At 39.4% G+C, this 16,490-nt stretch overlaps 1 protein-coding gene across 1 annotated transcript in view; it reads right to left on the bottom strand.

Annotated features, from left to right (window-relative positions):
• Nucleotides 1-16,490, bottom strand: part of galntl6 (polypeptide N-acetylgalactosaminyltransferase like 6) — a 255,083-nt gene that overhangs the window by 11,654 nt on the left and 226,939 nt on the right. The window contains exon 8 of the mRNA XM_082163243.1: nucleotides 1,891-2,008. Within this exon, the coding sequence (XP_082019369.1) occupies nucleotides 1,891-2,008 (118 nt within the window). The remainder of the gene's footprint in view (nucleotides 1-1,890; nucleotides 2,009-16,490) is intronic.

The following is a 16,490-nucleotide window of genomic DNA, read 5'->3' on the forward strand; positions in this document are numbered from 1 at the left end:
ATCCTGCATTCTCTTAGACAATCGAAAAAAACTCAGAAAGCCTCATGCATCACATCCTTGTGAGCTCCAGGGAATATGTGGACAGACTAGCTAGAAATACTGCTACGCTTCCACATCGAACCAGAAACAAGCAACGTCCTCGCCGTAGGCTCCAATTACGGATCGACTGGCGCTTTCACTGAAGGAAAGAAGTAGAGTTTTCCAACTGCCTCATGCTTGTGTCTCTACTTTTCCTCTTTAAACCAAAAGAAAAGAAAGATAAAGAAAAAAAGCAGGGTGTTCAATATGCTTCCCTTCCCGTCTCTCTCTTTCTGTTCTACTAAGGCCAAGACTTTGAAGTGCCTGTCCGTATCGAGTATTGGCTCAGGCATGGTGGAGTCTGGACTCGGCCAGGGCCAATGACACACAGAGGGAGGTGAGAAAGCGGAGGGGAGGGGGGCTTCAAGTCGGACGAGTTGAGTCTGATGGTTTCTCTCTATTCCTCGGTCACCCGTTGAGCCCGAGAGAGCTGTCTGCAGATATCAAACCGCACAGACCTATCTCTCCTGCCAGGCGGCGGGTTAGCGGTCAAGCTAACTTCACAGACCCATCGTTATGGGGAGAGAATCGTTCTAAACATCAATGCTACAAAGTGAGCGTGAAAAAGCCCCTGCAGATCCCTCATTTGAGGATAAACGAGGGAGCCATGTAACAAATGAAGTTTTAGGAATAATTTTCAAATTTTTTTCACAGCCTCTTTTATCACAAAGCATGGAGGAAGGCAGCCATGGCAGGACTTTAGATATTAAGATGACTTGAATTGCATTTAGAAAGCTGCCTACATCGAACAGATGGATGGAACTTGGACGGAGTGTGGCAGGCAACCAATCAATGGGATGACGCCAAGCCTAATCAGCCTCGGCTTTTATTTTAGTTTGTAGTTGCACATTGGATTCTGAGGGAGACACTGTATTACAATACCAGCTATCTTTAAGTTTTCAAATGGAGAGTTGTTTGGCATGTTACTACCATATGTCAAGGTCAACCAGACAACTTTATGACAAATAGCAACAGACAAATAGGCTGTGCATAAAAAGGAAATAATGATAAAAATTCTCTCAAACAGGCGGTTTAGCCTCTAAACTATTTTTTGCGGTTGCCATGGTTACTAGAGAGGTGCAGAGGATGGTGTTCCAATAACAAAGTTCAGTGCCAGCACAAGTGAGAGTCTAATGAAAAAGAGTGGGGTGGCAGGTATGTCAGAACTGATAAATAGAACACTTCCTCACATCCATCGGCGCCAGTTTTGGCCCCGCTAATCAAAACCGAATCACTTCACAGCCACAGCCAATCACTGGATCACACAATCTAATTAGTTTCACTAGTCTAGCCAGTCTAAACACATACACATACACATACACATACACACAAACGTGCACAGACTCACAGCTCCGCTATCTTCACCGCCTTATTTTGGCCGACTCGTGTGCGTTTGGCTCTGAGGCTTCAGTTAGTAACACAGTGAAGAAAATAACCTCTGCCGTCCAATCTCATTTTGGCTTTATTGTTGAAAAGAATGAGAAAAGACTGTCTAGACAGACAGACAGAGCACTTCACATTAAGTGGGAGAAAAATAAATCTGGTATAGCTATAGTTAGAGGTTCGCAATGGATCAGGGGCGATGAGCTATTGGATGTGGTTTTGGGTGTGTGTCTTGGAATCCATTTTAAGGCCTGGATTGCACAAAGCATTGGAGTGAGACACTGTCTTGTGTGAGCCTTATTGTTCTGTTCTGTTAGATTATTTTGGTCTGAAAGGCCAACAACAAGATGCAGCCTTGGAAAAGTCTGTGAAAATGGATGTATTATTTGTGAATTGCGTACATGAATCAATGCAGAGGCTTTAACTCACCTTGAAGGATATTTCAAACTGCTCGCCTCCCCAGATCTCAAGGCCTGTGTCATATCCTCCCAGCTCCCAGAACCACTGTCGGTTTACAGCAAACAAGCCTCCAGCCATCACAGGAGACCTGCGGGAAGCGGAAAGACATACATGCTCAGCCATGTCTTAAGACTTCATTCTGCTTTTTTTGGAAGAAGTTTTAATGGAACCTGAAGGGCAATGAGCAGGAAGAACCACAAATTAAGGTCAAATAACCCCTGGAGAAACTCTGTGAGCATCAGGAAGGAAAAGTCACTTAATATGAATTCAGTGCATTCAATACAATTCTTATGATGAATCACTTGTGTTATAGTATTTTCTCACTTGCAAGTGGCTTTGGGTTAAGTTGAATAAACCAATGTAAATGTAAGGGGAAAAAATCCATTGATGAGTAGGTGGATATACTTGGGCTTGCATCACTACTTACTTTTATTAGTGAACTGGTCATACAGCAAAGTAGTCGATTAGTCAGCAGGTCAATGTTTACCATATGTACATGACTCACAATAAGCTGTGCAGCTTCTAAAGCAAATCTAACAGCAGATAAAGAGTTTATGAGTGGAGTGCCAGATTCATCCACTGAAAAAAAAAAAAAACTGCCCACAGTTTGGTTTTAGTTTATACCAGTCTTGTGGTGACATTTAATTTGTTTTAGAACAAAAGAATTTAATCTTTTATGTGAATACTTTTACCATTTTTAATGTCGGCAAGCACTTTTTATATGGACACAAAACACTCCGGGTTTATTATTATTTGTTTTTCATTTAGCTAATTCCAAATATATTTGTCCATTGTGGGTTATTCTACAAAATTAATGACACATTAATTTACTATAAATGTGAATAAATTACACTTTAAATTAACTATGCTGAGGTGAACTAAAGCAGGGTTGAGTGACATTCAGAACTGAATCGAGAGTGCCTTTTAAAATAATAGAATAATCCATTTGCATTTGAATTTAATTTGAATTGAGGTAGAGAACAGGATGCAGATTTGTAATTTGAATGTAAAGGATTAGAATAAAATATCAAGAGCATTCCATTTAACTTTTTTTTTAATTAGCAAAGCCTTTGAAACCTTGTTTAAAAGTTTTGAAAAAAAATATAGTGCGAGAGATAGATAGAGAGATAGAGAGATAGAGAGAGAGAGAGAGAGAGAGAGATAGATAGATAGATAGATAGATAGATAGATAGATAGATAGATAGATAGATAGATAGATAGATAGATTAATGTTACAATATGTCAGTAGTCAAATGGTTTGTGTGTATTTTGACAGGAGCCAATGGGCATCCCTGCTGCGCACCACACCGTTCAAAAGCAGATAATATAACACATGGAATCACCATAGTATGAATTATTAAGCTCATTTTACTTTCATGCATCTCTTCAGGCTTCCGTGTTTTGAAAGGTGAATCATAATCTACATCTGCAAACAGTCCCGGATGGTAGAATCAGACATAAGCCGCAAGCTGAATTCTGCTTACTGACATGATCAGGCTCATGGTCCGGTCAAGATCACTTATGCGAAAAACTTTGAGATTTATTAGCCAATTCAAGTCAGATCAAAATGAGAGAGGATTAAACATGCAGATGAGTTGCTGTTACCCTCATTGTGCTATTTTCATTAATGCTTATTGTGCTTCCAAAAATTGTATTCAGTGGTTTTATCACATGTACTTTTGGGCTTAAGCCTGCCAATGAAGTTTGAGATGGGATACTGATGGATTTAATGGATCTCTCCATTTGTTCAGTAGTGTTTGAATCCCGAGACTTGGCTAAAGCAGTCATGAAGCGGTAAAAAGTGTCTGTTGGTAAGTAGTGCAATCTTTTAATAGAGCATGTGGGATGAAATATGGTAATGCATGGGCTGGAATGACAGCATGTTTTGTGATTATGGTTATGCATATACTGCACTTGCACATTGCACAGACGACAGAGAGCCCTGCGATGAGAGAGGATTTGTGGTGGATTTATTTATTCCGTATTCTGAGCATGGAGGGAGGGTGATGATCATCTAAAGCTGAGATGATCTGGGCAGACACTTTCCGTTGGTGGTTGTGATGCGGGTGGCAGGCCTCATTCACAGTCTAAAATATAAAAAAAGTATATTGCCTATATATTGATGCTTATACAAAAGCCTAATACTGCTGATGTAGGAATATGGGTATCTTTTGTCTCAATATGCCCAGAGAAATCTAAAAAGACCAGTCTCATGAATTATTACAAGTTATTACCAAAAAACAGACCTACATAGTGTATCATTTTCAAAAGTTTGACACTAAAGATTTTAAAATGTTTTTCAAAGAAGTATCATATGCTCACCAAGGCTGCATTTATTTGATCAAAAATACATTAAAAACAGTATTGTGAAATATAATTATAATTTAAAAGAACTACACTAGTCTTTTTTTAATTTGCAGTTGTGGTGGTTAAGAAACATTTCTAATTATTATCAATGTTGTTGAAACTGTAAACCAATTTATCAGGATTATTTTGTTACATTAATGTCTTTGCTGTCATTTTAATTAATTAAATACATCCTTGCTAAATAAAAGTATTTATTTCTTCCAAAAAAAAAACACCTTCTCTGTTCACTTCATGAAGCTATTTCTTAGGAATGATTTAAGGTCAGATTTACTAACTTTGGGGCCCTTTTTAACAATCTAAGCACATGGTCTAAATCGCACGGCACAAGTGCACCTAGGGCATGTCCAAATCCACTTTTGCTAGTTTGATGACGGGAAAAAAGGTTGGCACGCCCGACGCATGGTCTAAAAGAGTTGTCCCTATTATCTTAATGAGTAATGGGTGTGTTCTGGGCGTAACGTGCAATAAACCAATCAGAGTCTCAGCTCCCATTCCCTTTAAAAGCCAGTTGTGCTTGTGCCGTGGCGGATACCAGCACGCCCATGGGCACCCAAATGGGCGCAAATGCATTTGCTATTTATACAACGTGGTGAAGGATGTGAAAATGATAACTGCGTCTGGCTGAAACTAGCAAAAAACACTTGCGTCGCGCTGCATTGCGCCAGGTGTATGATAGGGCCCTTGGCGTTAAAAACTACTGTCAGGATTTATTAAAGACACGCAGTGAAAAATTTAGCACAGAAAAGCTGTTGACAGTTTTTTTTTTTTTTTTTTTTGGCTGTCATTATTGCATATGGATTTGTAGGAATATCAGTCTCATATAATTCCTATTAAAAATAAATAAATAATGACGTGAAAGCCAAGTAGATGCCTAGTGGAAACCTCATTGTCAGCATTTAACAAGAATGAAAATTGCAAAGTGCTGTTGGTTTCTGTGTCCTCTGGGAACTGGACTTAAGCTAAGCGAGGCCAAAATATTATGGATGGTTGAAAGTGAGAGAAAAGAGAGGAGAATGAACGAGAATGAGCAAGAGAACAGAGACAAAGAGGCAAGCCATAAACAATAATTGGAGGAATGGGTTTGTGTAAAGACGGCCAAAGTAGATGAGCAGCAATGCGCCAAAATCAATTTACTCTCACGTAATACTCTCTGGCCTGCTTCCCTCCGATTTAATAAGGTGTTGAAATATAACAGTCTACTCAATTAAGGCAGCTAATGGAAGAACAAGCACTCTACTGGAGAAATGACCATGTTGGCTTTTTCCCCTCCACCGTCAATAACAGCAGCTCCAGCAGATATTGTGGCTTGGTGGAACATGCACTCCTGGAATGGACATTTGTGTCTTGGCTGTTGCAGACGATGGACTGTGTGGGTGCTTAGCCAGCTCATTGGCTGTGGGGTCTGCCGATGGTTTATTTGATCAGCTGGGCACCCAGCTAGGATAGGAGACTCAGGCAGAAAAAAATAAAATCACTTAGACATCCGGTGAAGCAGGAATCAGCGATGGGGATGATTGGAGCGACCGATCAACAGGCTCCGGGGAGCTTTGACGACTTGACAAGTTTCTTTGACGACTCTAGCCACAGCTAGGGCTCTTGATTGTATTTGCACGCTCTCGTCTCCCAGTGCGTTCATGCATGCACAATGACACGGTCCATTTAGGATGTGTCTGTTTTTCAACATTCGGTCTCTTATTCAGATGCAGAGGAGGGAGCTGATTACTTCAGGGGGCCGCTCGCATGGTGAGCTTACAGTGTGAGGTAAATATAAGGATGTAGGAACAGCTGCCGGTGGCCGTATTGATTGGCTATTTAGGCACTGATCTGAGGGGAGAGTGTGGGTCGATGTGGTGGAGTGTCAGTGTGTGTGACGGAAAGGCAGGTGAATGGAGCAGAGAAACCTCTCAACAGGAATGTTCTGCACCAGTGAAGCATACCACCAGGTCAAATACCTTACTACAGAGGAGGAGAGAGATAAGGAGAGAGAGAGAGAGAGAGAGAGAGAGAGAGAGAGAGAGAGAGAGAGAGAGAAAGGGAGAAAGAAATAGGGGGGGGGGGGGGGGGGGCACTCCTGGATATAGACCACCTAGCTAAGTGTAAATCTAACAAGCGGAGCACAGAGCGGAGCTGTTTGATTTTGCCTGGAGCAAGGAGGGATTTTATTACGGAAAGTCAGAATGTTGTGTGTTCTCTCACTTTAAGATCGCTCTGATACCTGGCAGCACAACATGTTGACAGACCGTAATGCAATGTGGCATGTCTGAAAGTAGCCACCATGTTTTAAAAAAAGGTTAAGACTATTAGAAGTCTGAAAGAAATACGTTTAATCACAAAAATTTAAATCAAGCTTTACTAAATCAAAAATGATATGTATAATCAGAAAGACACACATTTGCTCATTATGAGTGATAAAATATGAAATATGAAGTGTTCCTTTAAAGATATACTGTAGTTCACCCCAAAAAATAAAGTGCCCCTTATGCTATTTTAAAGATTCCTAATTATGTTTGGGAGGACTAGGTTTACATGCATCCAAGGTCAAAAACCACTTTAATTTTCTCATAAATTACATTGCACATCACCTCATTTTTCAAAGAGTCTGAAAACAGTTAGTTTGCAAATTCAGTCTCTCTAAAACCCCCTTTCCGTGAGCCTACTCTGCTCTGGTCAGACGGCCTTGTCTGTTGTGATTGGTCTACCACTTTCAGAATGTGTCAGAAATGAAACGCCCATTACCCTATTTGAATTTCAGCTCTGGAGGCTGCCTCATCACTTGATACACAGTGATATGAACAGATTGCTTCAGTTTATATCAATTCAAGTGCAAGTCCTTATCCTTTGAAAGTGCATGCAAAGTGGATTTGGGGCACTGAAAACAGCCTATTCTTGACATTTCGACAACACAAACCAAACACTCTTCCAGGCAGCTACAACTACAGTGTTTGAGGGTGGGTCAAAGTTAACCAATGAAGCCAATGAAGACCATAGGTTGGCATTATGCAAATTTGTTACATTGATATGTAGGTTTATGAAGTTACAAGTAGCTGATGACTTGTTTTGGTAGTTCAGAATCGATTCTCTCTTTTAGGAGACAATAACCTTATTTATCTTGCACTTTGATCTTTAAAACTTTGCAGACCTTTAACATTCACAAACAGCTATTACAACACTGCATGAAAGGTAATATAATTTTTTTTTTTTTTTTTTTTTTTAAACATAATAGCACTTTAACATTCTGTCATTATTTACTCACTCTCATGTCGTTCCAAACCTGTATGACTTATTTTCTTCTGCAGAACACGAAAGAAGATATTTTGAAGAATGTTGGTTAAAAAATAAATAATAAAAAAACACGTTCGGTCACCTTTGACTTTCATTGAATGGAATAGAATTATTTTTTATTATTTTAGTTAACTTTTAATTTTACATTACACATATACTTTAAATATACTTTTATAATTAAATTTTACATGTGAAAAATATAAATCTTGAATCTGCTTAATGCTTTATTAAGTTAGGAAATAGTGTAAAGGCAAGAAAATGAATCACTCTCTTCTCTCACATGTGTGGAAATATTATATTAAAAAATTGTCATAAAATCATACAAATCTAGGAATCAAATAATGTCAACTGATACATCTTGCGCCCAGATATGACATTTAAAACAGTGAGCGAGAAATGGAAAACTCAGAGTGGAGTCGGAGTGGAGTGATTACAGAATGCTTTGAGCAAGGGTTGGAAAATTGCTGTTACTCTACATCTCTCCAAACAGTAGGTGCAAAACAACAGACACACACACACACACACACACACACACACACACACACACACACACACACACACACACACACACACACACACACACACACACACACACACACACACACACACACACACACACACACACACACACACACACACACACACACACACACACACACCTTTCCGTCTGTATGTAGGACATTCTGGGGCAGTTTTCTTTCCAGGTCTTGAGGGACTCAGTGGGGTCTCGACCTCTCAGCCCTGTTTCACACTTATTAGCATTCATCACCTTCTCAACCACAGCACACTGGCCACTTCAATACTGCTCTCATTTCTATTACCATTCAGTACTGACCTATATTCACAAGCACACGCTGCACGCACACGCACACGCACACGCACGCACACACACACACACACACACACACACACACACACACACACACACACACACACACACACACACACACACACACACACACACACACACACACACACACACACACACACACACACACACACACACACACACACACACACACACACACACACACACACACACACACACACACCTTTCCGTCTGTATGTAGGACATTCTGGGGCAGTTTTCTTTCCAGGTCTTGAGGGACTCAGTGGGGTCTCGACCTCTCAGCCCTGTTTCACACTTATTAGCATTCATCACCTTCTCAACCACAGCACACTGGCCACTTCAATACTGCTCTCATTTCTATTACCATTCAGTACTGACCTATATTCACAAGCACACGCTGCACGCACACGCACACGCACGCACACACACACACACACACACACACACACACACACACACACACACACACACACACACACACACACACACACACACACACACACACACACACACACACACACACACACACACACACACACACACACACACACACACAGAGAGAGAGAGAGAGAGAGAGAGAGAGAGAGAGAGAGAGAGAGAGAGAGAGAGAGAGAGAGAGAGAGAGAGAGAGAATGGCTCCCTGAGGACATGCGTGCCCTGTGTTGACAAGTGGGGTCTGGGTGGTCTGCTTATTCCACTGAGGCTAATATAAAGCAACACTAAGGGCTAATTGTTGCAGGTGATTCTGTAATGTTTTGTGACTAGGCTCATTTTAGATTAATTTTCATTATTCCTCAATTAAATACCATAAACTCTGGAAACAGACCTCAGGGGAGAGAGAGAGAGAGAGAGAGAGAGAGAGAGAGAGAGAGAGAGAGAGAGAGAGAGAGAGAGAGAGAGAGAGAGAGAGAGAGAGAGAGAGAGAGAGAGAGAGAGAGAGAGAGAGAGAGAGAGAGGTATTTACAAATAGAGTTACAACGATGTTTTCTTTCTTGAATTAATTATTCTGAGAGAGAGAGAGGAAGAGACGAAGGAGTTTGTGCATTGTATTCTAGCTAAATGTGCTGTCAGTCAGTGTGGCTCCATGTGTATGTCCTCTGCGGATGGGTTAAAGGATCTCTATGCTTTGTGCTCTTCCTAATATAAATAATCATTTGTTCAGGCTGGTTGGACAGCCCTTCAGAGCAGGCCCCTAAGAGCAGCCGGCATCGATCCTCGTCTCTCACGACAAAGGATGTGCAAAACAACACAGTTTTGGGAACATTTTACAATAAGCTTCAATTTGTTAACATAGAGGATTCAGTCTCACAGACTAACAATGAGCAACAATGTTTACAGCATTTAAAAACCTAGGTTAATCAATCATTAAGATGAGTTAATTCTTAATATACTACTTGTTCATTGTTAATTTATAATACATTAATTACTTTTCATTTACACAACCTTAAATGTTGAAATGTATTAATACATGATGTAGAAATGAACCAATATTATTAAATGATTTATAAGTATAATTGTTCATTGTTATTTCATGACACCTAATATATTTACCAAATGATGAGTTGGTTGACTGAATGACTAGTTGACTAATTGTTCCCAAGGAGTCCCTGCCAATTAATAAATTGTATTTTAAAATACATTAAAAAAGAAAACAGTTATTTTAAATCGTAATACTATTTCTCAGTATTACTGTTTTTACTGTATTTTTTACATTGGGTTTGACTGGGCTGCAGCCCATGAGCCTCGCCCAGGAGGCACCGCTTTTAACCGTTTACATTTGTTTGATTTGTTTATTTATGACAGTCAGAAATTATTTACCGCATTTTCATGCGAGTGAGGGCTATAAACGGTCAGCCAGGGCTAATAGCCTCCGAATGTGAGATTATAACTGTGCCGTTATAATCAAATGGCATAAACTGGTATTTATCATTATTTCACATAGAAGAAGGACACACATATTAAATCTGCTCTGATTTATTTGTGATCACATGGCTACTTTAAACAGCTCCATTAAGGCTTTTAGCCCAAAAGAGCACACATTTAGAAAGATATTTATAAATTCTCATATGTATGGAGAATGATAATTTCTGGTCATTTTCCATTAAGTTTTGAATGCTCTCTCCTGTAATGCCATCACACTATAGTGGGGCAGAAATGTCATAAAAATGATAACAATTTAATGAGTTCCTGTTTTTTTATATTTATAACATAAGCCTATGATATAGGAATTATCACTCAATCAAGAGTGCTGTTTGTCTGAACATTTGTATGATCGTGATTTTATACAACAGTTCAATAAACACAAAGTTACTGAGTTACTTATGCACAACACATTCTGTTTTTGCTCCATCAAAGAAAATAAAACTAACAGCAGAACCGCTGCATCTCTGAGTAACAGTCAAAAGAATTCTACATATTTGAACAAATCAGATGAGTAAATGATTCAATTAGGCTACCCATTCATAAATGAAGTCCTTTGCTAAGTTAATGTATTAGCATTTTGAACGAATCTGTTGAATGAAAGATTCAACTCACTAACAATTCAAAGCATTTCTGACAGAAAAAGAAGAAAACAGGACATACTTTTTGCATTAGCTTCATTCTGGACATCACTTCTCTAAGCCCCCCTTTCCCTTTCAATCATGGAAATAAATGCCAGCCTCACAGATGCCAATCACAATTTGCATTCAAGGCCTGAGCAACATAAATCCAATTAAGTTCTCCACAAATACAACATTTATGAAGCTTAAATGTCTTTGTGGAGCAAGGAGGACACAGACTGAGGAGCTCATCAGCTTTTCCTCTTTCTCTCTCTCTCATCATCCCTGCTGTCCCTGTGATTTCCATAAATATAAATCCACTATTTACTCCCTTCCCTGGCAAATTCAGCAGGAAGATTTCTATTCTCAGTAGAAAAGACCTCCATTTGGAAATGTCCAATCTTGCTTGAATGGAGGGTGGGAGTGGAGCGAGTTCCGGCATAATCATCGTTCTCTGAATCCTATTGTGTGGCTGCGTATTAAATGGTTAAAGATTCACAAAACTGTGGGGGACTTAGAAGAGATTTTATTGCGAAATGATTTCCAATGTACTTCCTTGAAGTCAAGGTCAGAGTATGCATAAAGCGAAAGAGACACAGAAAGAGACAGGGACGGTAAGACGGAGAAAGGATCGAGTCCAATGTCATCTATCACACTTTCCAGGAATCCCATTAGAAAACTTCATACATTTGCACATTTTTGTGAATTCAAGGTGTCATACACGCCAAGCAAGGGCATATGTGTGGAAGGCAAGACCGTGAATCACTACTAAACCATATGTGCACCATAAATACATTATTCATTTCCACCTTAGAGAAAGGCTGAAGATAGGGGACAATGTGACCCCATTATAGAAAGCCATCTCTAATGAATAAAGGGCCAATAAGGTCTGTAATATATGGAAATATGATTGTGCTGTTATCCTCGCCTGCCATTGACTGTGACCAGCCTGAGAGTCTTCTTATTCTAGCCAGAAGGGGGCGATGTGAGGACAAGGATTCAACTTTAACGACGATTCAACGACCGTGTAGGTCACAATAGATTCACAGGCTGGGGTTATAATGTAATTTAATCCTGCAGCTAACGTATGTCACAAGGTAGCAAGGTGAATCATTCATTGCGCTTCCATTAACGCCAATACGTTGGGTTTACTACTCTTTCTTCTTCTCTCAATCAATCAGAAAGAAGTCAGGGAAGAAAGCTCTGACTTCTCAGTGGATCAGTCATTGCACAAATGAGCTGTGATCCAGATAGAGGGCTCGCTTTCATCTTGTAACAGGCGGTAAGATCTATATTAAGGCTTCTTAGCTGCGTACGCTTCACACATGTGAATACGCCAGGCTAGGTTGCTCAGCCAGCAGTCGAGGCAAGAGGTAATAAAGTATTAAAATAAAAGGATGGGGGATTTCGAAAGCCAGAAGGATTCTGTTCCACGGTCTAGGGCGGCTTGCAGGAGAGGCTCATTACGTACCCGTCTCGTCGCAAAGTCTTCCGCATCTCTCTTTCAGTGCCGATGTCTCACAGAGAGCAAAAAGGCGTGCCTGGAGACTGAACGGATGCATTTTGTCTTCCCCTCCTATGCTTCTTTTTCACCCTCATAAAAATGCCTCAGCCTTCTCCTTCAGAAGTAAACTTAGCAAATTGGCGGAGGAGACGTCACCCCTCTAGCAACACGGCACTGACGGAGGAGTCTTAGCCCACGCGAGAGGCTTGAGTGCGCGACGAGAGAGCCGTCAGCTTAACTTTGGCTTGTTAACTGCTTTAGGCAGATGTTATGTACTGTAAGGGGACTTTTCACAAAGAATTGAAGAAGATGATAAACAGCATACAGGGGACTAGGACGGGCTGGTTACACCAGACAGAGTTAAACAGAACTGTTTGTGACAGTATACACATCGAATGGAAGGCAACAAATCTCTGTTGTGGTTTGCAATATGTGTCAAAAAGCCCTGGGTCTGCAGAATGGATGGAATTGATAAACCCCACTAAAATGTTTGAGGGTTTGGTGCCACATTCATGAGTAATGTTTTTCAGCAAATATCTCTGCTGCCTTTCCTGTGAGTGAGTCAAAGAGAGTGAGTATGGGAGAGTACAGATACTGTATGCAGGTCAGAATAAAATGTGAGCCGGTGAGAGTTGTATTTTATTGGTATCATAGTGTGAAATAAAAACACTGGAAGTAAAGGCATTTCTCACTTAAAACGGAACTCTAGTATTCCACGAAGAGAGCTCAGGATTTGCATCCTACTGATCCAACTATCCCTCTTAACTCTCCTCAGAGACTGGCATGTAATGAGAAATGTCTCCTAGTACTCAGAGTGTATTATGTAAGATATGAAGAATATTACTTTCTGTATTGATTTTGTGTATGCATTTCCCCAGCTTTGATTTTTCATAAGCATTTTTGCCAAATGACAAATCACTAAATGAATAAAACTTGAGTCGCAAGAGAAACCAAATCCCTGGTTCATGCGCTCAGATTTGAGTTGTTTATTACTTGTACTTCAGATCAAATAAAAATAAACCCAGAATACTGTTCAAAGTGTACATGAATATTGATTAATATAAATGTATCTATCCTTAATCCAGTTTGCAAGGGTTGTTTTAGAATTGTTAAATTTATGATTGTCAATTAAATATACATTTTATTTAATTTATAAAATGTTATGTGAAATATACAAATATATATATATATATATATATATATATATATATATATATATATATATATATATATATATAGTTATTATATAACCTTTTTATATCTAATCCACTCTGCCAGGCAGTCAACCTTACTGGCTACTTCTATCTGTAGATTTTGTCTTATGTGTATATATATATATATTGAAAAAAAACAAGATCAATTCAATTATTTAACTTTATATAGGCCTAACATCTATTCATATTTTTTTTAAATATGTTCAATAATTAATAATCTGTGTAGATTAAATCTGTGATGATTTTTAAAATCATTATTTGGTGAGAATGTTCACCTAGTAATCACAGCGCTTTGCTTAAAAAATTGTGCCTTTGTTTGTTCGACCAACTGCTTGGTCATCATAGCTATAAAAATATGAATGTGTTCATATATTAATATATGGCCATGGATTGGTCAAACTTCAACATTAAAGACATGACACATTCCAGTGAAGCAATTAAGAGAGAGAGAAAAAAGTCTTATATTCAGACAGAAAATATATATATTATACTTTTGTTAAAAAAAAAAAAAAAAAAAAAAAAAAAAAAGCTGACAGAAAGAGAGAGATTTCTGTCTGCCTCTCTAAACGTTCTAGGCACGCGTTGGTCGCATGTAGTCAGTAATGCTGACAGCCTGGCAGAGTGAAATAGATATAAAGAGGTGTGTTTGATCCCTGACAGGTGGGTTTGGGTTGAGCCAGTGACTGCAGAAAATATGACATGCCCTCAGGACTTGGAGGAGGAGTGGGATGCTGGATGAACTACAGTGGGCTGCACTGGCCACAGTAAACCAGCAACCTGAGAGGAAGGAGAGGTCTGGATTCCACAGAAAGTCACAGAGGTCTGTGGATAAAGCCTTTCAGCATCCCACTAATGTTAACATTCTAATCCACATGTGTGCAGCAGCAGTCATGGATAGCTGCTTGTAATACTGTGTAAGTGTGTGTCTTTGTGTTGGTATACATAAGCAAGTGAGTGAGCGAGTCTTCACTCAGACCTTTGCAGACGAGATGCAGTGCGCCTTCACATATAAACACAAACACACACACACACTCCGCCACACTTAGGAAAGCTGATTTTCTCAAGACCTCATATCTACCCCAAAAGTTAATCCACAGCTTAATGCCTGGTATGGCTAGTCTGGGGCGCAACGTGTTGTGATGTGATAGGGGACCAAAAGACACACACACACACAGACAACAGACACACAGACACACACACATCTTGTAAGGAGGGACTGAAGGTTTTGCTATCTTCGTGGGGACTCTCTACCTATTACTGCAGTGATTCCCAGCCAGAGCTGGAAAGATATCGATTTTGTTGGGTTAAAACTATAAAACAGAAGTTATGACTAATGACTTAAAATGATATTTGTAAAATAAAATAAAATAAAATAAAATAAAATAAAATAAAATAAAATAAAATAAAATAAAATAAAATAAAATAAAATAAAATAAAATAAAATAAAATAAAATAAAATAAAATAAAATAAAATAAAATAAAATAAAATTTAACAATTATTATTGTGATTTTTTTCTGGCAATTAATCACTTAATTTTAAGGAAAGAGATCAAAATAGTACGTGTCAGGATTATGTTCAGTTTCATTGTCTTCTGTTTAATTTGTAGTCATGGCTTTCTTCGTCATTGTTTTGCCTGTGTTCTAGCTAATGATTAGTTTACTAGTTTGCCGGATTAGTTTACTAGTTTGCCAGATTAGTTTACTAGTTTGTTAGATTAGTTTACCAGCAGCCATATCACCCTGTAGCCCAAGACTGGTTGCCCACTGAAGCAGGGTTGAGCCTGGTCAGTACCTGGATGGGAGACCTCCTGGAAAAACTAGATTGCTGCTGGAGGTAAGTGAGGCCAGCAGGGGGCGCTCACTCTGTGGTCTGTGTGGGTCCTAATGCCCCAGTATAGTGATGGGGACACTATACTGTAACAAGCACCGTCTTTCGGATGATTCGTTAAATCGAGGCCCTGGCTCTGTGTGAGCATTAAAAATCCCAGGATGTCCTTCGAAAGAGTAGGGGTTTAACCCTGGCATCCTGGCCAAAATTTGCCCCTTGTCCATCATCATGGCCTCCTAATCATCCTCATATACTGATTGGCTTCATCACTTTGTCTCCTCTCCACCAAAAAGCTGGTGGGCGTTCTGGCGCAGTATATGGCTGCCGTCACATCCATGTGGATGCTGCACATTGGTGGTGGTTGAGGAGATTCATCCTTCCATATGTTTAGTGCTTTGAGTGCAGAGAAAATTGAAAATTGCAGTGTCAAGCACCTGGTTTTTGTTGAGTTGCTTTTTATCTCTTGTATTGAAGCCTCTTAAAACTATGAAGCTCTCATTCGCTGTGTCTCATTTTGAAGGCTGTGTCCTCAAGGTCGCATTTGTCGGCAGCATACGCCATTGGCGCAGCTTCATTTCAGCAAACTGACCACTACATTCCAAAGTCATTAAGAAATTACAACAATTTAGGCTTCCCTATGATTAACAGTCAATTTTATAATGGAAACTGTTCTGAAATAAGACATCCTTTATGATGTATGAGGCCAACAAATGCGACCTCCTGAGGATGCAGCCTTTAAAATGAGACATAGCTATTGTTTCGGGAAAAGATTCGTAGCATCAGGAGTGTCGAAAACAGTGCAATCTTGTGACAGCCTGAGGTCAAATTTATAGCAGCCATAAACCTGAGTGTACAGCTCTATGTTTTATCCATGAAGCACTAATAAAAACCTGACAATGCTAAATGTGTTCAGTTTTATGATAATATAATTCACATAGGGCCTGTTAAATTGTTGCAGTAAATTCAATGTAATAATAATAATAAT

Source organism: Leuciscus leuciscus, assembly GCF_965113295.1.
Source record: "Leuciscus leuciscus genome assembly, chromosome: 3".
Taxonomy (NCBI): domain Eukaryota; kingdom Metazoa; phylum Chordata; class Actinopteri; order Cypriniformes; family Leuciscidae; genus Leuciscus; species Leuciscus leuciscus.